Source organism: Cervus elaphus, chromosome 19 (assembly GCF_910594005.1).
Source record: "Cervus elaphus chromosome 19, mCerEla1.1, whole genome shotgun sequence".
NCBI classification, from domain to species: domain Eukaryota; kingdom Metazoa; phylum Chordata; class Mammalia; order Artiodactyla; family Cervidae; genus Cervus; species Cervus elaphus.
This window is the reverse complement of record NC_057833.1, coordinates 12,558,874-12,582,059: the sequence shown is the minus strand read 5'-3', so window position 1 is coordinate 12,582,059 and position 23,186 is coordinate 12,558,874. Positions and strand designations below refer to the sequence as shown.

The 23,186-nt window shown below is 38.4% G+C and overlaps 2 protein-coding genes across 2 annotated transcripts in view; one reads left to right on the top strand and one right to left on the bottom strand.

The window, feature by feature from the left end:
- Positions 1 to 23,186, bottom strand: part of GFM1 (G elongation factor mitochondrial 1) — a 50,085-nt gene that overhangs the window by 5,186 nt on the left and 21,713 nt on the right. The window contains exons 9-15 of the mRNA XM_043873936.1: positions 19,641 to 19,778; positions 18,116 to 18,217; positions 16,586 to 16,642; positions 13,887 to 14,024; positions 12,719 to 12,801; positions 2,935 to 3,097; positions 1,275 to 1,419 (exon numbers count right to left, since the gene is read on the bottom strand). Coding sequence (XP_043729871.1) covers positions 1,275 to 1,419; positions 2,935 to 3,097; positions 12,719 to 12,801; positions 13,887 to 14,024; positions 16,586 to 16,642; positions 18,116 to 18,217; positions 19,641 to 19,778 — 826 coding nt within the window. The remainder of the gene's footprint in view (positions 1 to 1,274; positions 1,420 to 2,934; positions 3,098 to 12,718; positions 12,802 to 13,886; positions 14,025 to 16,585; positions 16,643 to 18,115; positions 18,218 to 19,640; positions 19,779 to 23,186) is intronic.
- LXN (latexin) lies at positions 6,934 to 12,689 on the top strand. The gene is made up of 6 exons (XM_043873939.1): positions 6,934 to 7,347; positions 8,604 to 8,666; positions 9,965 to 10,142; positions 10,440 to 10,576; positions 12,021 to 12,083; positions 12,347 to 12,689. Exons 1-6 carry the CDS (start codon positions 7,219 to 7,221, stop codon positions 12,443 to 12,445), a joined length of 669 nt encoding a protein of 222 aa, XP_043729874.1. The 5' UTR covers positions 6,934 to 7,218; the 3' UTR covers positions 12,446 to 12,689.

The following is a 23,186-nucleotide window of genomic DNA, read 5'->3' as shown; positions in this document are numbered from 1 at the left end:
CCAGGCTCCTCTGTCCACAGGATTCTCTAAGCAAAAATACTGGAGTGGGTTGCCATTTCCTTCTCCGTCATGCCTAATAAAATCTTACTTTGTGACTTTGTTTCCCTTTTCCTATTAACACAATTGTCAGGTTGTGACAAAGTTTCTAGATCATAGATTTCAACTGCATTTTTAATAGACAGCTAGCTGGCATAAAGAAAATGAAGGATTCTTTTACTCTTTTGCAACTAGGAAATGAAATAAATAACTAATGGCTCCCATTAAGTAAAATAAGGAATTAGTGGCCTGGTCAAGAAATAAGCAACCTTCTCCAGCCACTGCCCCACACCTAACCACAGATGCAAACAGACTAAAAATAACCAAGTCCAAAATGCAAACACAATCAGTAAAATCCTGCTTCTCTGAATGCCTGGAAATGAAGTGTTAGAATTTTCTGCTGTCCATTTTGACCTTCTTTGATAAAAATATTTATGAATGTCTTATGAATTATAATGTAATTTCTGTGAAAACACACTTCTGGACATAACTAATGAATTATCATATAATGGATGTGGAAGAGATGACAAACACAATGAATTTCTTGACTTTCAGTTATAACTTAAAATTCTTTTGTTGAATAACCCTGATGTCAAACTGCTGTGTCATTTGCTTTTCTCTCTTACAAGCAATCAATCAAATGCACCTGCAATTGCTTATGGTTCTGGTATCATCAGGGTTTTAATACACATTATTATCCTTGTGAGAAAGGTTGACAGTTTTAACAGTTTAGTAAGAAATCTGCACTGAGAATAAAGTTTACTGAATTCTTTCAAATGCCTAAAAGCCTACAATGTCATATGTGAAAACACTGTTTACAAATTTATAGATTTTCTGACATCTGAATAAATTACTAAAAATAGCATGACTATAGTTAATGTTTCTTTAAAATATTTCTTAAAATTCTAAGCATTTGTCTTCTTTATTAAAAATACAGCTTACAGATTATCTATGAATTTAAACATATGAAAAATACCAGATAATTGAAGAGAACAAAGTAGGATCTTAGTTTTGTAAAAAAGAAAACATAGTAATCTGTCCTCACACTGATTCTATGAAAACCTGTCCAGAACCTTCGTTGTTCCCTGGTGTGCTGCCTACTGCCCCAGGGGAAGGGGGTAGAAGCAGTGGAGGGTGTCGGGAGGAAGACCTAAGCAGCACAGTGCCGCCTTTTGGGGCTCTGGTGGTCCACTAGGGAAGCAGACTCATCCATGTGGCAGGTGCCAGACGCAGCATACCTTGTTTAAGAGCACCTTCTCCTGCTCGGATGAAAGAGATTTCATTGGAATCCACCATGTGATGTGCTCCATCTTGCAGAACAAACCGGAGCCCAGAGAGCTTGTGACCAGACAAAGGGCCCTTCTCGCAGGCATCCAAAAACCCCTGTTAATGAATAAGCTTCTTGAGTGTCTCTCCACTTGCAGGTGCATTAAGAAAAACCCTCAAACATTTTAGTATTCAGAAGTTTAACATTTTCATGTATATTTCATTTTTTTAAAAATTTCTTTAAAATTGAACAGCCTATTTAAGCTTTATTATTGTGGAATGTAGATAAGCAATCACTTTCTCATAACCTAATATTCAACAATTACTAAACTCTTGTGATACATTATAGAGTCAGTATGATCTTAATTTTACAAGGCATAAACAGAGGAAAGGCAAATCTAAGAAATTCCCTAAAGTAAAACTTTAATCAAAACTGACATCAACAACTGTGTCTTAAGCTCCTACTCTACACCCATCACCGCTCTGACTCACTGGCAGACCACTACATAATAATTTTTGTGCTACACAATGTAAGAACTAAAATTAAAACATTTTTCCAAAGCAATTCTTTTAAGACACAGCTTTATTGAGATATAATTGATAAACAATAAGCTACACATATTTAAAGAATGCAATCTGATATGTGTGCAGTTCGTTTTCATTCATTAAATACTTGTAGAGTTGCTACGATTCAAGTTAGTCTACACAGTTGCACGTGTAGTACAATGTATTTCTGACATTTCAAAACTGTTAACTCTGAATGCTGTAAAATATCTAAGCTTTCCTTCACCTATGTTAATCTTGGAGAATAAAAGATAATTTAAATTTGTGTGAATGACACATTCATTTGTGTGAATGACAAAATACTGTTTTGAAATTAAGCATAATGGATGAAATACACTAATCACAAAAAATGCTACCAAAATTAATGCTAAAACCAAAATCATGATCTGTTAATAAAGACTTCTAAGTTAAAAGTTAAAAGATTTTTAAAAATAACCTCAATCTTTATGAATAGACAGTTGCTAAAGGTTTACAACAGTCTTAAAACCAATGACGTAGAAAGCTACCAAAACACAAATAACCCCTTCTATGTGCAAAGCACCTCACAATTCCCAAAGAAATGTCAGAGTCTTACCCAATCTTTGATTTTGTGAGGGGTTCAGGATTAAGTACTGTATGCTCAGTTTACAAAAGAAAGTGGCTCTGAACACTGATTTACCCAAGGACGTATTAATCATTAGCGGAGATGACAACACACGCAGGTGTTGGAAATCTTAATGCATGACCATTCTACTACAAGGGTACTGCATGGAAAACTTTCACAAACTCCTAACGACTACTACAAATTTCAGTTACTAATTATAATCAATCAAGTAGTTTCAATTTATCGAGAAATGTAATAACTATGATTCAGAAACAGAATGATTTCCTCTCATTGTCATAGCTTATATTTATAGCTCTTGAACTTAATGATTCTAAACCAGATGGAGAGCTTAATCAGATAAAGCAGCAGGACTGGAACAAAACTGAACCACAGAAGACATGATAGCAATATGATTTGATATCTACTACACCGTTTTTTATTTTTTTTAATGTAATAAAGGCTTTTTTTGTTTGTTCGTCTTTTACCTTTTCCACAGCAGGCACAAACTGCTTTGGTACATTTGACCCAAATGTTTCATCTGAAAACTCCAACTTCGTGTAGTTCTCTGGGTCCAGAGGCTCCAGTACACCTATCACTTTTCCATACTGGCCCGCCCCACCTGATTGTTTTTTATGTGTAAACTCAAACCTGAAAGTAATATGAGAAAAAAAAATCAACATAGTATAATTACCAAAATGAAATAAACTCCTACTAACTGAAATGAAAAACCACCTCTCATCAATTTTACTTCTTCCTTCAAATGGGATGGCCTTGATATAAAATTTTATTATAGAATTTATTTAAAAAGGAATTCGCTCCTTTCTGTTCTTACTTAGAGGTGGGGTACACCATCAAGTAATCCATGGTTTTAATTCTGCTAATTTATCTGAATTTCACAAGTAGAAAGTAAAAGTGTTAAAACAAAAAGTCAGTGGAAGGTTCTTATTCTAACCTACATTCCAAGAAGCTTACCCATTTTCTTTTGGAAACAGGGTTCTGTTTCCCTGGGACACAGGGTTCTGTCCTGAATCTCTCTGAGGACAGTTATCTGAAAATAGGAGTTATGCAAGTAATTCATTCAGATAGTTATTTGATTTTACAACTTGGACACTATGGACTAAGAAAATACAAAAAGGGGAGCTTCCGGAAGGATAACTAACACCTGAAAATGATCAATGGCAAAATCATCACAATTAACATAAGTCCTCCAAATAGACACATATATAGACACAGATCAGTGTTTACTTCAAATTATTAAAGACAACATTAATAAGATGGCATAAGCATCTTGTATGCATATTAAATATATGTAAATATAGGCTACTATATCACTTAAAAAACATTTCATGAGTTTCTACTGTTTGCAAGGCATTTTTCCTTTAAACTTCAACCTTCCCCAAGACCATAAGATCGAAGAAGCTGGCTACTTTCAAAGTTGTCTGCAGATAACTGCAGGTAAGTGGACATTAATGAACATCTGTTCCTGCACAGAGATCTGTGAATGGTTTGGCAGAAGTAAATAGCAATTTTAGTAGGAGATGTCAGCTTGGAATGAGTTTCCATAGACAACCTAAGTGTGAATGTGCCTGATGAACTGCCTTTAAACAATGTTGCAGTCGCCAAGTTTCAGGATGGGCTGGCGAAGACAATGCTGAAAGGTAAACAGATATCAGAACTAAAAGGACAGCAGAAGAGAAATAACTGCCAAATCACCACAGAATTACTAAGGGATTCCAAAACGGGCCCACTCACATGTTCTCAGGTATGCTCAACTTCTCCAAGACAACATAAATTTTGTTTTCAATTTAACAATAATATCCATACAACATACTCTAGATCTGTGCTGTTTATATGGTAATCACTAACCATGGATATTTAATTGAAGTTAATTAAAATTAAATAAAATGTAAAATTCAGTTCCTTAGTTGCACCAGTCACACTGCAAATGATCAACAGGCAATGTGGAGAGTGGCTACTGTCCCGGACAGCACAGCCCTGGAGGACCAGCTTACAAACGAGTTATCCATACAGTTTCAGGGATCCTGGCTGAGTTTATAACCTAGTGGATGCCAAATAAGAGGATCCAAGTGCCAGGTTTGTGCTAAGCACTTTTTATGGACTGTAGTACTTATTCTTCACTACAGACCCATGAAGTAGGCACTATTTTTTTTTATCATTACTTTACAGGTGAGAAACCTGAGGGTCAGAGAAGCTAAGTAACTTGCCAAATGTGATGCAACTCTTAAGTGGCCAGAATTTGCACCAAGACCAACAATCAAACATGTTTCTAGAAAGATAGTAAGAATGTAAATATTTAACCTGCACATGATGCATTCAACTCGAAAGCCTTATAAGGACGCTGCACAAAGAGATTTTCCTGGAGCTTAGAGAAGCGGAAGAACTTAGACACCACTTGGTAAGCAGTGAATAGACATGCTAAAGGTAAAAGAATCCATGCTCTTGTGGTCAGACCACTGGCATTCTGTGAAATAGTTTCATTTTGGCAAAACATCATCTCTCACATAAAAAGTTAATGTTAATTAGAATTGTGTTGGTTTTACTGTATATCTTATTTTGTAGATTTATTTTGACTTTATAGTCTTACCAAAGTTGCAAGCCATAGGTGTTTTTACTTATTTTCATAGTTATTTAAAACAATAATTTAATTTGCACAATCCCAGAGACTTTATAATAATTTTGCTACTTTCAAGGTAACTCATACATTATTCAACTTTGAGGATAATGATCTCTTGATTAACCATTAATGAAATTTTATCGAGAAACTAAGATCTATCTCAAGGACTCTACAGGGATAAGATTCTCTTAAAACAGTTTATTTAACATCTACACAGGCAGCTTAAAGTTTTTAATATGTGCTTCCCAGGTGGCTCAGTCTGCAGTGTGGGAGACCTGGGTTTGATCCCTGAGTAGGGAAGATCCCCTGAAGAAAGAAACAGCTACCCACTCCAGTATTCTTGCCTGGAGAATTCCATAGACAGAGAAGCCTGGCAGTTTACAGTCCATGGGGTTGCAAAGAGTCAGACATGACTGAGCAATAATATAATAATTTTATTTTTAAAAGAACCTAAATTGGTATGTGTGTTTTTAGCAAATAAACACCTGATATTGTCTGTCACCCAGCACCTCTATTACTAGCCTTGTTCTACAGAGATGGTAATTATTTTTGAAGCTTTAAAGCTTCAAACTGGTGACTTTGGGGGTCTCAAATACTGTACTTCTCACAACTCTAACCGGTAATAACACAGAAGATGTTAACTAGCTGCATGTGAAACTTTAAAATTTCATTTTCAGCAAAAAGATCTATGTAATTAGAATGTATTTGACCACTCGTTCTTGGGTACTACCAAAGGAGCACATAATTCACACAACTATTAAGAACACACACAGACAACAATCTAACAGGTTGACTGTTAGATCAATGATTCACTGGCCCCTCCATCAAAAGAAAAAAAACAGCCTTCAATTTTTCAGAAAAAGCCTTAAGAGGAGAAACGAAACCCTTTCTTTCTCTAGTTACTTGACAGCTGCCGGCTAATATAACTAGAAAGGATGGGAATGCCTATTTACTCCGACTTTATTAATAAACAGATTTTAAAGGATATTTGAAGAAGACAAAACATTACAAATACATTTTTAACTTTTTTTTTTTTTTTTTTAAAGCAACACAACCTATATATCTACCCAAAGAACCTTCAAAATCCACTTTGGGAAAAATACCTAAGAATCTTTATTTCTAAGACAACAAACTACAGTGTCAGTTTGGTTACATATCTGAAGAAAACGAATCTTAGCTGCCAATTCGACAGCATTTCTTAAGAACAGCCTAGACTAGTGCCTTTAAAGGTGACAGAAAGAGGTAATTAAGAGATCTGGAGAGTAAAAACGCACTGGCTACTCAAAGTTTGTGCTTGCTTAAGGAGCTTTTAAAAACTTTTTGTCAGAAGCTACTTAAATGTAGTGCCTTGTATAAACACAGTTTTAAACTACATTTTAATCCTCTTTCAAAGTGATCCAGAAAGTTGGAAGCATGGTGTCATCAAAATCTTTTCTAAGATTAGCAGAGGAAGAGAGGGGTCCAAGTACGTTGTAAAATTCCCCTGCCCTAAATCCTCCAAATTAATGCTATTATTTGCAGTCTTTCAAACCCTGATTTGGGCAGAACCGATCCAACATCACAGAAACCTGGGGATGAGCAAGCTTGCTCCTGGAAAGTAGAGGGAAAAGGAGGAAACGCAGTGACTCCCTACCGGGAGCTCCTCTGGACTTTGCCCGAGCCTGACACCGCGGGTGGTGGATGAGGAAGTTGCTCCGTTCTGCAAGTGAAGCAACCAGACTTTTCACGGAGGGGAAACTCGAAGCCCCGGAGGAGATGCTGCAGTGAGGCAAACGCCAGAACGCCCGTCCCGCGCCTCGGTTCGGGTTGATACCAGGAAGGCTGTGGTCCCGGGCACCCCCACCCCTCCCCACCCCCACTTAGAGGAGGAGGGGGCGCTCGGTGCAGGAACCGGAGAGGACTTGCAGGCGGCAGCAGGGCGGGGCTCCACAAGGGGCCCCGGCAGGAGCCAGCTCCCAGGCAGCCGCTTTCGGAATCGGAAGGAGGGAAGGAGAGCGAGCGGGAAGGAGCCGCTGACCCCGCCCCAGCCCACGCCCAGCCCCCAGGCGGCGGGAGGACTTTTCCGGCTGGGCTGCCCGGCAGCAGGCAGGACCGGGACGCGGACGCTCACCAGCCCAGCCAACACTCCGCAAGAATGGAAATCCCTCCGACCCACTACCCGGCCGCCAGGGCGGCCTCGGTGGTCGAGAGCTGCATCAACTACCAGCAGGGGACCCCGCACAAGGTGTTTCTGGTGCAGACGGTCACACAAGCCAGCCTGGAGGTGAGTCGGGCAGGGGGCGGCGGGGCACGGCCAGCGTCCCTCCATCCCCTCCGCTCCCGGCTCGTCCGCTCCCAGCTCCCCCGGGCACCATGCCTGCTTCGGGTCTCACTGCTGCCTCTCTAGAGAAGCTGGTATTTCTGGCTTTTCTCTAGTCTCTGGGGGCAGCCCCGGGGCTGTTGGTTGTTTTCACAGGGACACACACACTGATACAGTTTTTATGGGCACTATTACAAGGAAATGGATAAATGTTCTCTGTTTGGGGCGGCTTCTCCCCCTTCCCCCAAGTGAAACCTAAAGGAACCATTTTCGAAAGTTTCTTAAAACGGGTACCATGTTTCTCATCTGCTGCTCCAATCTGGACCAGCAAAAGCTCTGGTCTTGCGTAACATTCTTCACTGCCTGTATCTTAAGACCAGTCGTTCATTTGACCAAAACGAAGGGTAAACAGACGAACAAACCAAACCAGAAACTGACAAAACTGAAGTTAGAGTGAAGGAATTGTGGGCTGACCCAAACACTACTGCCGCTGACTGCTGAGTGACGGGCGCTGTCTGGCTAACAGGGTAAATTAAGTGCTATGCTTAAGACCTTAGCAATCACTAAGCCTGTTTCCATTTTACTGACATCTAATGGATCTGACAGAAGTTTAACTGCTAACAGTCTGTAAGAGCTGACAGGGAGTACATATTTCAAAACCACACTAGGTAACATAATTAGGTATAAACTTTCAATTATATCTTGATTCAAAAGTGAAGTACCTAAATGTTTGTCTTACTGTTATAAAATTTATTAAAGTCTCATTCTGCAGGTCCACTAATACACAGGTAAAAGCAGTACTTAACATCTCTAACCACTTTGCAGTAATCTCAAAATGGAATTCTGTTTGGAGGCTTTATGAAAAATCTTTTCAGTGGGTATCCTATTTGTCATCTTTAGAATTAAAAATGTTAAATTTTCTTATGTGGAACTTAGGGTCACAGATCCAGATGTCAAAGTTCTCTGATGATTTAAAGTGAATTATAACCGAATATACATGGTTTTATCCCACTCTTTTGTTCTCATCCAAAATAACCCTGCTTAGAGGACCTACTAAATCAGCCCTCACACACACAGTGACATGCTTTGCTCAAGGTCTAAGGCTTTAGTCGTTTACCTCCAACAGTCAGCTTCCCCCGGCCCCATCAAAAGAGCATGGATTCCCCTAACCATATAAAGACTTTATTTGTTGTTATAATAACACATTTTCTTAATTTTAGGATATTCCAGGAAGAGGACATAAGTATCGTCTTAAATTTTCTGTGGAAGAAATTATCCAAAAAGTAAGTGAGATATCCTTTATTATGAAATAAAATTTGATTCCTAACATTCCAGGTCACCTCTGCTGATTAAATCATAGGATTGATTTGTTTTTTTTTTTTTTTTGAGAAAAAGTTGTTGTGAAATTCCTGCCTCAAAAAAAATGATCATCATACAAGGGTTAGTTTTCACTTTTTGTGTATTCTGAGATACACTTAGTATTTCTATTGTGCTATTTAGAAAAGAGGCTCTAGATACTTCAATATAAATAAATTTCCTTTAAAAATGTTATATATGCATGGGTCAGTGTGAATTTATGCCTAATATGAAGAAGTGAAATAATTAACTCTAATCATCATTAGGTGTTTTTTATTTCTGTCTCATTCTGTTTCTTTTATTTAAAGAAAGCAAGTGCTTTTAGTTATTTACGAGCAACAGAGTGGCCAACTGATACCACTGTGTTCCGATTAGAACCCTTCAGTAATGGGGCAGGGCCAGTTTTAAAAATTATACACCTCTCAAATTATTAACGAGATAAACTTAAAAGGAAGGAACTGCCAGTTGTACTGTAACCATCTTGAAATTTTAAAAAACTTGCCCATTTGTTAAGCATAACTAAGAGATACAGGCTAATAGAGAGAGATTCACTAAAAGGCATCTGAGCTGCTAGACGAATATTCATCTAAAGCAGAACCAATGCTACAATCTTCTCATTTTACATCTGGATACAGATTGAAATGAATCTGAGTTTGAGAAAATTTCTGTTATTTCAGGAGGAGAGAAGAATAGAAAGACTTAATAAAGTCAGACTAAAATCTGCTTTAGAGATGGACTTCCCATTACTAGTGAAATACATTCAAAATTTTCAACGAATTTACAAGATTATGAGACTTTATATGTTATAAACTAAGTTACTTATTTTTAGCTACCTCTAAGAAAATCGACTTCCCTAGTGGCTCAGACGGTTAAGCATCTGCCTACACTGCGCAAGACCTGGGTTCGATCCCTGGGTCGGGAAGATCCCCTGCAGAAGGAAATGGCAACCCACTCCAATACTCTTGCTTGGAAAATCCCATAGACGGAGGAGCCTGGTAGGCTACAGTCTACAGGGTCGCAAAGAGTCGGACATGACTGAGCAACTTCACTTCAAGAAAATTACTGGGCCACCATGAATTAGATACCTCTGAAATAGGCACATTGAAGTCCAGTCTGAAGTAATACCATAAGGGGACAATGCTTTAAAGGTTCTATCTCAAAGAATAATAATTAGTAATGGATGTCCATTTACATGTAAAGATCTTTTGCAAAATGTTTCAAACAGGAAGTTACAGTGGACTGCACAGCTGAAGTGCTGTACCCTCCAATGGGACAAGAGACGGCACCAGAAGTCAACTTCACATTTGAAGGAGAAATTGGAAAAAACCCAGATGAAGAAGATAACACATTTTATCAAAGACTCAAGTCCATGAAGGAACCACTAGAAGCACAAAATATTCCAGGTATATAAATATATAGCAGAGGAAAATATTTTTCAATTTTAAAAACAGTATCAATTTACCTATGCTCAAAAATGTTAAGATGTTTACATTATGCTGGAAATAAACTGAATTTCACAAAATATTCATTACTAATCTAACAACAATAAAGGTCTTAGGACTTGATAGACATAGCTTAATTAAATTACTTTCTGCACACATTTGAAGAAAACTAAGAAATGACTTAGAATTTACATTTAAAAGGTTAATACTCTCTATGTAAAATAATTCCATTTATCATATAAATATTTCCTTCACCAGACAGTTTTGGAAATGTACCTCCAGAAATGAAGCCAGTTCGACATTTAGCCTGGGTTGCCAGTGGTTATATAATATGGCAAAACTCTACTGAAAATACATGGTATAAAATGGCAAAAATTCAAACTGTCAAGCAAGTGGTAAGTAATTTCTATAAAATACACTCTAAATAGGTTCAGTATTTACAAAAGGTGTCATAATTCATGACGGATAAACAGTGCCCCTTCGGTCATTTTGTATTTACAGTAGTGAACTCAGTATTTGAAGGGGAGGTCAGTTATCAAGGCTGGACAAGGTGAAGCTGCAGTTTCAAGAGTGAAGTCTTCAGTTATAATTTGGCAATGGTTTTTGTGTGCAGCGTAATACAGATCATTTCCTTTGGCAACCTAAGTTTTGTGCTCTGATTACTATAATCATATGATACTGAAACTACCTCTGCTTTTTTCCTCTCCTCAAATGTTAGTGCCAGAGCTAGATATAGGGTTGACATTTTCCCCACCTGGATTCGCCAAAATAAAATACTAAGTCTGATAGAACTACTCCAAATTGCCTCTTTCTAGACCTTGAAGAGATTAAAACAAATTCTTTGAGTTTAGCTTTATTAAGAGGTTTAAAAGAAAAATACTAGTCAACTAGTAGTATTTAATAGAATGCAAGAAAAAGATTCTCTAAGAGAAAAGCACTTTCCATTGGCTTTTCTCAGTTTGTTGATAACAAACTGCAAGAAAGCTGGAGCACCTTTACTCCACTAACTTTTGCAACTACTTATTAGATACCTTTGGGCTAGATCACAGATAAGTAACCTTCCTGATCTTTACCTTATCCTTAAAGGAGCTTCTTTGTTGATATAGTCAAAGAAAGGATTGTTTCAAGAGACTATAAAGAGAGAATAGTTTTATTCAATCCTGGGGCCACTTTATTACTGTTAAACAAAGGAGCCACAGGATTTTTCAGTGCCTCATTATAAGTGTTTAAGAGCCTTGTTTAAGTACAGCAAATTTCTGATGATCAAGGTTTGAAACTATGTAGATATGGTATTTCTGTGTAGTTGATGTTATACTTTACATGCCCAAAGCAGTAAGCAGCATAGATCAAAGCTTTAGTTACAAAATCAAACATTACATTTTATTATTTTCAGTTTTTTAAAAGAGAATTTCTATTATAAAATTGGTTTTCTTTAGTATAAACACTCATCTCAGCTGTTTATCCCCTAAACAATGCTTTTTTGAGCAATGGAAACATTAAAGAATCTTAAATGACAAATTATAGACTGTAATGTTCTAAATGTTCCAATTATAGACTATAATGTTATAAGTTCCACAACTCTCAATTTGTAAATTTTTTGGCTGTGCTGTGGGCCACATAGAATCTTAGTTCCCCGACCAGGGATTGAACCCATGCCCCCTGCAGTGTATATGTGGAGTCCTAACTACTGGACTGCCAGGGAATTCCATAACATTCAGTTTTTAATTTTATTTAAGTATTATCATCATCTACTAAGTGAAAACTGATTTTTAAAATTAAAATATACTTTTTGCCAATGATACTAAATTTTAAATGCCAGGTTTTTATTTTTTATTATAGCAAAGAAATGATGACTTCATCGAGTTAGACTACACTATTCTCCTTCATGACATTGCATCTCAGGTATAGTATCATTTATAATGTCACTTTGGAAATTGAGACTCACTTTCTAGCCTCAGTGTATGCCTTGTTAATTTTGACTCTAAATCAGAATTCATGTAAATTCAAATAGGCACCAGGTTGAAGTATATTACCAGTTGTAGCAATTTAACTTGTCTTGTGCTATCTTTATGAGGACTGTTTTATCTCCAACAGAATATAAATCCAATATAAATCCTAAATGTTTTTATTAATTTTATCACAGCATTAGTTTCTTTTACTTGCAGGAGATTATTCCTTGGCAAATGCAAGTTCTCTGGCATCCACAATATGGTACTAAAGTAAAACATAATAGCCGTCTGCCAAAGGAAGCACAATTGGAATAAACAAGGACCATAACACTGGATAAAGTGTAAACACGCTTGTTAATGATGACCTGTATACTAGTCTTCACTGATATCTAGCTTAAGGGGTTAGACAAATCCCAAAAGTGTCATTATGTATAAATGGCCTGATTACAGTACAGAACTATATAGCTTCCATAATAAAGTGCGTCACAGTGTCAAAGTGTCTTATCAACAGTAACAGTGCCATGTGTACCCCTAATAAAAGCTTTTAATTCCAGCCTCATAGCTTGTTTCATCATGTTGGATACTTACGGAACAGGGGCCGTAATGGTCTCTCTGAAAGCAACTTTTGGCTTTCCTGTGATACAAGGACAGCCATATTCTCTTTCCATTCGCTAAAAAGAACGAGAGAGATCTTTTTTGATATATTTAAATTAAAAAATAATAAACTAAAACAAGAAAAATCCTAAGAGTCTTAATTACCTTAGAAGCATTCATTTAAAAGTGAAAGTGTTAGTCACTCAGTCATGTCCGACTCTTTGTGACCCCACAGACTATAGCCCACCAGGCTTCTCTGTCCATGGGATTCTCCAGGCAAGAAAACTGGAGTGGGTTGCCATTCCCTTCTTCAGGGAATTTTCCCAACCCAAGGATCAAACCCGGGGGTTTCCTGCATTGCAGGCAGATGCTTTACCATCTGAGCCACCAGGGACGGTTATGATGAGCAAATAACAAACCTAAAATCACTGAAGTACCTTATGAGGATAAATACATTACAAACTTTTACAGATTTTATATAAACAAATTCTAATTTAGACTGATTAACTTACGCTTACCTCCAGTTGATCTACTAAAACTTTTACCTTTGCTCCATTTTATTACATGTTCATTGGAAAGGTATATGGATCTATTGTCATAATTTTCTACTATCTCAACTTCAGAGATACAGTCAGAGCCAGAATTTTTAATCATAGGTCAGATGTATTAAAAAAATAAGTCATATATATTTCGATTTCATTTATATACACATAAGACCTTTCCTAGGAAAGTAGGGTCTCCATCTACCCATTTGTGTAACTACATTATATTGATCGTCAAGTACTGACTTGAGAAGAAAACAGGTAAGAAATGGCTTGGAGAGTGAGTACTGGTGGACTGACTTTCTCAGCAGGTTTCTCCCTGAGGTTGTCCCCCTAAGGCTTAGACCTTAGGGATACACCTGACCCAAAGAACCACGACCTACCTATGGATGGATGGTCTGACTGCAATGTTTTACAAATAAGAAGGTTTAGAGATCAAAAGTAATTAATTAGTAACAGATAGTAGAAGATGCAGTGTACCACATCTGGATAAAAAACCAGAGTGAAATGAAGAAAGAACCACTATTAGTTTATGACCATTAGACTGAGAATTCTTGACTTTTACGCTCTTAAAACACAGACATAAAGGAAGTGACTTTAACATCCTTGCTGTTCACTACCTGAGCATAGATCTCCAGGTGTAACTCTCCCATTCCAGACACGATTGTCTCCTTGCTCTCAGGGTCAAAGTGGACTTTAAATGTGGGATCTTCTCTTGTAAACCTGCCAATACCTTTTGAAAATTTTTCCAGATCATTCTTAAAAAGAAAACAAAAAACATTACACATTGTAATAAGCATGATAAGCAATGAAACTGTTAAAACAATTTGATTGGATGAAATCAAATACATGTGCAGTTAAATAAAAATGATCTACCATTTATAAATGCTATTTTAATATATGAGCTTGCATACCACACAAGAGAGCAAGGAACAGCTAACTTACAGAATTTTCTTTTCACACCAAGATTCAAGAGTCTAATACTTAACTCTTTGCCCTTTCCTACTGACAAAATCTCTCCACTTGTGGAAAACTCCCCACAAAACAGAAAGTAGAATCTGTGTTACAGTTTAGAAATCCTAAACCGAAGGACTGGTTGAGGCTGTAATCAACTGTAACTGTGTTACAGTTTAGAAATCCTAAATCAAAGAAATCAGCATGGTCACCAAGACTCTACTGTAGGTTCGAGAGATCAGTTAAGACCAGCGAATGCACATTGAGATGTCTCCATTTCCAAATAATCTACCTGGATGTAGTTCGATGTACCTCTATCCTCCTTAGATGTTAATTCCTTATGTGGTAAGCAGAATGATGTTCTTCTTTAAGGACATGCCCCATTCCCCCCAAATCTGTGACTGTTACCTTACCTGATAAAAGGGACTCTGTGGATGTGATTAAGGTTACAGACTTCATATGGGGAGATTATCATGAATAATCTGGACAGGTCCAGTGTAATTGCATGAGACTTTAAAAATGGAAAGGAATGAAGAAGGGCAGTTGAGAGATGACAAGCGGGAAATAACAGACAGGAGATATCTGAAGCATGAGAGGGACTCGCTTCACTGTTGCTGGCACTGAAGACAGGAGAAAGGGGGCTGTGAGCGCCTCTAGAAGCTAGGAATGGCCCTCAGATAACAGCACGGAAATCTCAAGTCCCACAACAAGGAGCTGAATTCTGCCAACAATCTAAGCAAGCAAGGAACCAAACTGTCCCCCAGAGCCTCCAAGAAAGGAACACAATCTTGCCAATACAATACTTGATTTTATCCCATTAACAACTGTGAATTGTGACCCATGTAACTGTAAAATAATACATTTGTACTGTTTTTAAGCCACTAAGTTTTTGCTAATTTCTTATGGCAGCAATAGAAAATTAACATGCCCTGAATCACCAGTGTTAACAGCCAAATACGTGGTTAAAGAGGTGTTAATGTGTTTTGTTTATGTTATCTGAAATTCTAACCACAAGGCTGCAAGGTAGAATTATTCCCATTTTACAAGTGTGGAAGCTAGGTACAGAGAAGTCAAGATTGCTCAAGGCCACACAGCTAACTAGGAATGAATCTTAAATTAGTCTGTCTCCAAAGTCTTTCCCCTTTTCCCCGCATTGGCCAGGGACTCAACTTACAAGCTGCCCCACTACTGAGATTCAGGGTTTTATGCAGGGTTTCATTATTTGATTTGTACTAACTCCAGCAAGCAGACAACCCTGAGACACCAAAAAGCTTTATGAATATTGATCCATTTGATTTCCATCCATTATTGTGAACTATCAACAGTAAAATGTCTACATAAACTCTGAATTTAGGAATAAAGAATAATATTTTTAACTTCTAGTCCTTTGTCTTCCGAAGGGAAAAGCAACCTATTTGGCAAAGAACCTTGAACAAACTGGCGTTATCACTGTGGTAAGATGTAAGGTTCGACTTGCTTCAAATTTCTGAGATGGAGTGACTGAATGTTTCTTGCCACCTCAACATTCTCTTTTCTGTAATTTGAGAAGAAAAATCTCAAGTTCCTCAAAACAGATGAAGCAGTAGCCGTTAATATATCCATAAGACAATAAATCAGAACATGTTCTATAATGATAGTACCTAGATGACAAGAGATCATACAATGTTCACTCAATGCATAAAAGAATTAATTTCAATATAGCGCATTAATGTGACAGTTATGAATATAACTAACTTAAGAACTAAACAATTATGGTTCAAGATCAGGACTAATTTCAGTGACAAGTTATGCAAATACAGAACCTATTCAAGCAATTTTGGCTAAAAAGCTAAATGACATGAAATACAATCATAAAACTGTTATATCTGAAAGTGAGTTGAAACAGTCTTATTTGCAGGCCTTCCATGTTATAATCAGACATTTACTGCATAACTACCACAGATGTGGAGATGTACTATAATCCATGAGGCAATTTAATTGATGCAACATTCTAATGTTCTTTACAGTGAGGTTTTTCTGCAGTTGAGGACAAATGCCCCAGTTTCCTCTTTTCTATCTCTTATGATCTCCATCTAGGAAGTTACTTACACTTACCATTCTGGAGCCAGTGATATACCTTTACTACAGTAAGAGTTATAAAGCACAGTCTGATGAATACGTTAAAACCATCAACCTCTTCAAATATTCTGAGGAGTACTTACTAGTAACAGACTGGTAAATTTTAAACGATGATTTGAATACCAGAAAAGGAAACAGTCCGTAAGAGCGCTTATGGTCATCACAAGATACCATATGCGTTGTGGAGACAGGTGAGAAGGAGCTCAAGATTCTACTGTGATTGACTAAGTGCTAATCAAACTCCTACCTTGTTAGACGGCTTCATTGCTATTGAAATGACAGGATCGGGGACATGAATTGACTCCTAAAATAGTTTTAAAAGAACAGACAAGAATTCAAACACAGTACTGTATATGTCAGAGATGGATTAATTTTAATGTTCTTTACAAGCAGAAGAAAACACTATAGTCAACATCTTTAAGGCAGACAAAATATATCTTGCTCTACTTTTCATTAAATGATGAATATATTAATATATAAATAAAGGTTATACTGCAATCATTGATAAGAGAAGCAGAGAAAGGAACTAGATTCTTCATACATACGATATCTCATTTAACCAGTCAGGTTAAATGAGAGGCATGTGGGTTTTATTATCCCCATTTTACAAATAAAATAATTAAAGGGTTGGCAAGAATAATGAATAACTTGGTCAAGGGCCAGCAGTAGCACAGGGCTCTGACCAAGGTCTATTTGCTTCAACGCTCGAGCACTTCCCACAACCTCCAGTCCCTTCATACTGCTCATGACAAGTTTACAGACAGTCTCGTCAATAATAGTTATTAAAAAGTCCACTTATTGAAACTGATTTTAGTGTCCTAACTCCACATGTAAAACCACAGACATCAGAGAATACTTTAAACAAAAAAGCTAAATGATAAGATTAAGAATTCATCATATGATATAGGAGCTACTACAGAGATCACCTGTTAGGGCTGGACGAGTTCTTATATATAAACAATCTACTGTAAGCGCCTATCCCCTCTGTACTCATTATTCCTCCTTTACTGAATTCAGGAGAGGAAGCACCCTCAGGAACACATGGTCATACTGTAGAAGAGCCGCCCTCCTGTGGGGGCAAGAAGGGGGCGGGAGTGAAGGGGACAGAAAGGCAGGAAGTGCCCTGAGCATACTCTGCTAGCTGCATCCTGCCTGCAGAGCACGGTTCTGGTCTGTCGTGCAACTCCCCGGAGTCCAGCCTAAATGTCACAGTCTGCTCTCATGGTTCTCTAGGAGTCTGCTCTCACGGTTCTCTAGGAGACTGCTCTTAACGGTTCTCTAGGAGACTGCTCTCACGGTTCTCTAGGAGACTGCTCTTAACGGTTCTCTAGGAGACTGCTCTTATGGTTCTCTAGGGGACTGCTCTTACGGTTCTCTAGGAGACTGAGGGAGGCATCCTCTCTCCAGCTGCCGAGTTACTAAGGAAGAAGCACTTGGCTGGGACCAGCCTGATGATGGTGACCGCAATCAGGGACGTACCCACAATAGGGAGGCAGGTCTCAGGGTGGAGGAGTCACAGCCATACAGGCCAGGTTACCTAGTGGAGATTTTCCCTCCATGCTAAACCTTGGAGGATGGTGGAATGATTTTACTAAGAAAAACCAGGTAAGTCAGCTAACACAGGACACTTGCTCAGTTGACATTAAAAGAGCCACAACCAATCTACACTTGATGCCTGTGGCACTCAATGAAAACTTCTGTGATTGTTTTTCTGAAGTACTAGAACATACATTTTTGAAATGTAAGTGATAAACAGCTTTGAAGTTAAATGACTTACCATAGAAAGGCCGCTATTATCTTTGTCTGTGAATGTGTCTCCACTGGCACAGTCAACGCCGAACAATGCACAGATGTCTCCAGCAAACACTTCCTCAACATCCTAAAGAAAGAATACAAAATGATACTTGCAAGTAATTCAAATCTGCACATACTCACTAAAAAATAACTGCACAATAAACACACTGTACACAAACAAACATGCCAGAGTCTCACCATGAATTCCACAAAGAAAGAATTAGATAGAATCAACGCAATACCAACAATCAACCATGGCAAGGTACACCTTCAACAGGCTCTTATTTAAACCACATGTCAACTGGCAAGATTCTACTGTAAATGGAAACTCAGAACATGGCATCTTTACTTGGGGGATCTGCAGTACCAACAGAACACAGAGCCTCATGGTTCTAAAGTAATTCCTATAGAATTAAAAAGTATGTAGTGCTATATGTGCTGCCATTGTCTAACAAGGAAATGTCTATGACCAAGGCATACAAGGAAAGCTTGCAAAGGAAGTTTTGAAAACAAAGGCAGGAGATCTAAGCAGTTAAGAAAACACAGGAAATCTAAGAATAAAGCACTGGGGCCTCTAAACTTCCTACTCTTTGTCCTTTTATATTAACAGTTCATTCATAACAGCTGTGGCTGTGAATGAGCAAGTGTGCGTGTCTTGCTTTAATAGTTATACAGCTATAGGGATCCTTCTGGCCCATGAAACAGCTCTGACAATCACTAATCCCTCTAGCCTGCCCCCTGCTGCCTATGTCAAAAAACAATGATGTCTAATTTTGAAAGACTGTCTATCCATTTTCCAGGAGATACAATAGTTATGGACACCAAAAATGTCTGCCCTAAGATTTTGCTTAGACTAATAAATTTCTCTAGGAATAACTGAGCTGAACTGGGAAAGGGCGCAAGGAGGGGACAACCTCCTGTACTTGGTCTTCCTGCCAACGCTTCACCCTGCGGACCACAGAAGGCCAGAACAGGTTCAGAGCCAATTCAAGAAGTCAAATCATAAGCCAAAGTTTATCTCCCAGACTAGGCCTTCAGAGGTTTTAAATCTTTAGATGAATTCTAGCACCAATAAAGCCCTTCTAGGGGTTGATTCTATTTCCATATTTCAGGAAGTAAATCCACTGGGCAATATGGGAAGTTATGTGTAAATTTATTATTCTCATTTACTTTTGAGAACCACAGTTCCACTGAACTAAAAACCTATTATACTCTTTCCAAGGCTAGCTCTTGAGGAAAGTGCTGTCCCTTCTTCCTAACCCTGGCCACTGAGGACAGACAGCTAACTCACAAATGGTGGTATAAAACGTGTTCGTAATATGTGCTAATTTAGCCCACACCAAAGTGCTACATGAGAAATGTAGCCCACCTAACTAAAAAGGAAGAAGCTAGGAAAATACATTCAACTAGAAGTGATTTTCTTGTGGTGCTCAGGATAACAAAAAAGCAGACCTGTTTCAACCACATGAGAGAAACTTCTGGTTGTACAACGAAGCCCGGGTACTCACCTCCATCATGTCGGCATGCATGCGAACCAGCCGCTGCACCCGCACTTTCTTTCTCGTCCTTGTATTGTAGATGTTATCACCTTTCTTCAGCTCTCCTTGATAATTGCGGACGTAAGTTAACTGTCCAAATCGACCTGCCTAGAAGTCAAGATGGGGTAAGGACAGAAAGAGTGAAAAAGAAACACAGGAATCAAAAATAAGAGGAAAATTTCATAATCACCTTCAAATACTTGCTCTCAGTTTTAGTAGTACAACTTATATATGTTTCAGCTTATTGTCATAGACTACTTTGATGCTAGTTTTGAATCAGGTTAAATGCTTCTTGTTCTTTCTGATATCAAAACCCAAGATACTACTTCTGTTTCCTCTGAAAAAAGTTACTAGAAAAAGTTTTTAAATTATAAGGCAGTTATTTCATAAGTTCAGTTTAATACAGTAAGATATAAAAATAAGGTAAAATGATATTAGAGAGACAACAAAAATATCATTAGAAATGAAAGACTATACATGTTAGAAAAACTGATAATCACCTGGAAAACTATACAAATATGAATTCTGTAAAGTAACTGAATATAAAATGAATAATCAGTATCATTTCCTCCTGAATATTAACACTAAATGTTAGGTAAATATGTAAAAGTTGCCAGTTCTTCCCATATTAATATTTAGGTTTAACACAATAGTAATAAAATTCCAAAGAGGACTTTTAAAATATATTATTAGTGATTTTTAATATTTAGAAGAAAAGCTAAAAATAGAAAATAACTGATATAAGAACATATTAAATACTTCAAAATACTGAAGTAACAGCCTTTATAAAATAAATATCTAAAATGTTTAATTCATTAGTCAATAGATGAAAAAGGAGACATCACAATCAATGAAAAAATTTAACACTGTTCAAAAACTGGTAACTGTACAATTGGTCTTGCATTTGGAGGCAGAGGAATCCAAACAGCCTTCTGAGATCCTAACAGCATTCAGCAAAACAAAGTCCAACTGGGTTAACAATGAAAAAAACAAAAGAACCCACAAGAAAGCAGAAGAGACAAAAGGAAGTATTTATAGAATATAATCAAAGAGGAAGACTGAGAAAATAACAAAAGACAAAGATTGATGTATTTGACTATGTAAATTTTAAAATAATTGTTTTTCTAAAAATTTTATCAGAGAAAGGTTCATACAAATAAGTAAAACACTTTGATTCTAATTTTAAAAAAGGAAAGACAAAAACATAAAGAGGGAATTACAAAAGAGGACATAGAATTGCATAATGAATATATGGAAAAATGTTTTCTATTATTAAGAATTAAGGCAAGATACGGGGAAAAGGATTGGGGGGAGGGATGGTTAAGGAGTTTGGGATGGACATGTACACACTGCTACATTTAAAATGGATAACCAAGAGGAGCCAAGATGGCGGAGGAGTAGGACGGGGAGACCACTTTCTCTCCTACAAATTCATCAAAAGAATATCTGAACGCAGAGCAAACTTCACAAAACAACTTCTGATCGCTAGCTGAGGTCATCAGGCACCCAGAAAAGCAGCCCATTGTCTTCGAAAGGAGGTAGGACAAAATATAAAAGATAAAAAGTGAGACAAAAGAGCTAAGGACGGAGATCCATCCCGGGAAGGGAGTCTTTAGAGGACGTTTCCAGACACCGGGAAACCCTCGCACTGGCGGGCCTGGGGGAAGTGTTTGAATCTCGGAGGGTAACCTGACTGGGAGGGAAACAATAAATAAAACCCACAGATTACGTGCCTAAAAGCAACTCTCAGCAGAAAAGTACCCCAGATACCCGCATCCGCCACCAGCAAGTGGGGGCGGCACGGAGAGGAGCGGGCGGCATTGCTTGGGGCAGGGTCCGGGCCTGAGTGCCCTGAGGACAATCGGAGGGAGCTTTTGTGAGGTGCCAATTTGAACTGTGGGAGAGCAAAAGAGAGAGAGAAAATTAACCGGCCCGAACACGCTGCCGGCCGTTCGCAGAACAAAGGGACCGAGAAAGTCCAGAGAAGAGCTCGCAGACTGCGGACTGGCCCAGACCCGCCGGAGGCGGAAGCAGGTCGCGGTGAGACACAGGGCGCAGGCACCCGACCGGCGCGGGCGGGGACTGGGGCTGGGGACGCAGAGGACGGAAGGCGCGCGCACCCGACTGGCGCCAGCGGAAACCGAGATTGGGACCGCGGAAGGGAGTCGGCGCGCCGCACCCGGGGAGAGTGCGCCTGTCAAGCTCTTGGCTGCCTGGACCGCTCTGACGGGGAAGGCACAAGAGCGGACGCAGCCTTTTGTTCCGCGCTTTTGTGGAACACCTGAGGGCTGGAGCTGCGCGCAGCGCGGGGCGCGCTCCATATAGAGCAGCCGGGATCCTGAGCAGCGCAGACGGAGAAAGCAGCGCCAGCCCCTCCCCGCAGCGCCAGCCCCTCTCCGCAACACGACGGAACTAGCTACCTGAATAAGAGTCCACCTCCGCCCGCCTGTGTCAGGGCGGAAATGAGGCTCTGAAGAAACCGGCAAACAGAAGCCAAATAAACAAAGGGAACCGCTTCAGAAGGGACTGGTGCAACAGATTAAAATCCCTGTAGAAAACACCGCCTACACCGGAAGGGGCCTGTAGATATCGAGAAGTGTAAGCTGGAACGAGGAGCTATCTGAAACTGAGCCGAACCCACACTGACCGCAACAGCTCCAGAGAAATTCCTAGATATATTTTTACTTTTTTTTTTTTTTAATAAGGAAAAAAAAAATTTTTTTTTAATTTTTTCTCTTTTATTTTCCTTTAAAATTCCCTATTACTCCATTACTCCTTAACTTTCATTTTCATAGATTTTTACGACTTTTTAATTAGGGAAAATTCTTTTTTTTTTCTCCTTTTTCTCTTCTATTTTCTATTTTTCTTTTAAAGTCCTCTAGTACTCCTCTACTACTCCTTAATTTTCATTTTCAATACACTATAACCTTACCAAAAAAAAAAAAAGAAGAGAAGCCCTATTTTTAAACTGAACTTCATATATATTTTAAAAATTTTTTCTGTGTGTGTTTTGGTTTTTGTTTTTAATATAGTATTTTTAAGAGTCTAATCTCTACTCTAGATTTTTAATTTTTGTTTTTCAGTATATGATATAAATTGTGAACATTTAAGAATCCAATATTCAGTTCCCATTTTTATTCAGGAGTGTGTTGATTTTTCTCTCCCAATCTTGACTCTCTGTTTTCTACCTCAGAACACCTCTATTTCCTCCTTTCCCCTTCTCTTCCCAATCCAATTCTGTGAATCTTGGTGGGTGTCTGGGCTACGGAGAACACTCTGGGAACAGACAACTGCGTAGATCTGTCTCTCTCCTCTTGAGTCCCCCTTTTTCTCCTCCTGCTCATCTCTATCTCCCTCCTCCCTCTCCTCTTCTTCATGTAACTCTGTGAACCTCTCTGGGTGTCCCTAACGGGGGAGAATCTTTTTGCCATTAACCTAGAAGTTTTATTATCAGTGCTGTATAGTTGGAGAAGTCCTGAGTCTACAGGAAGAATAAAACTAAAATCCAGAGGCAGG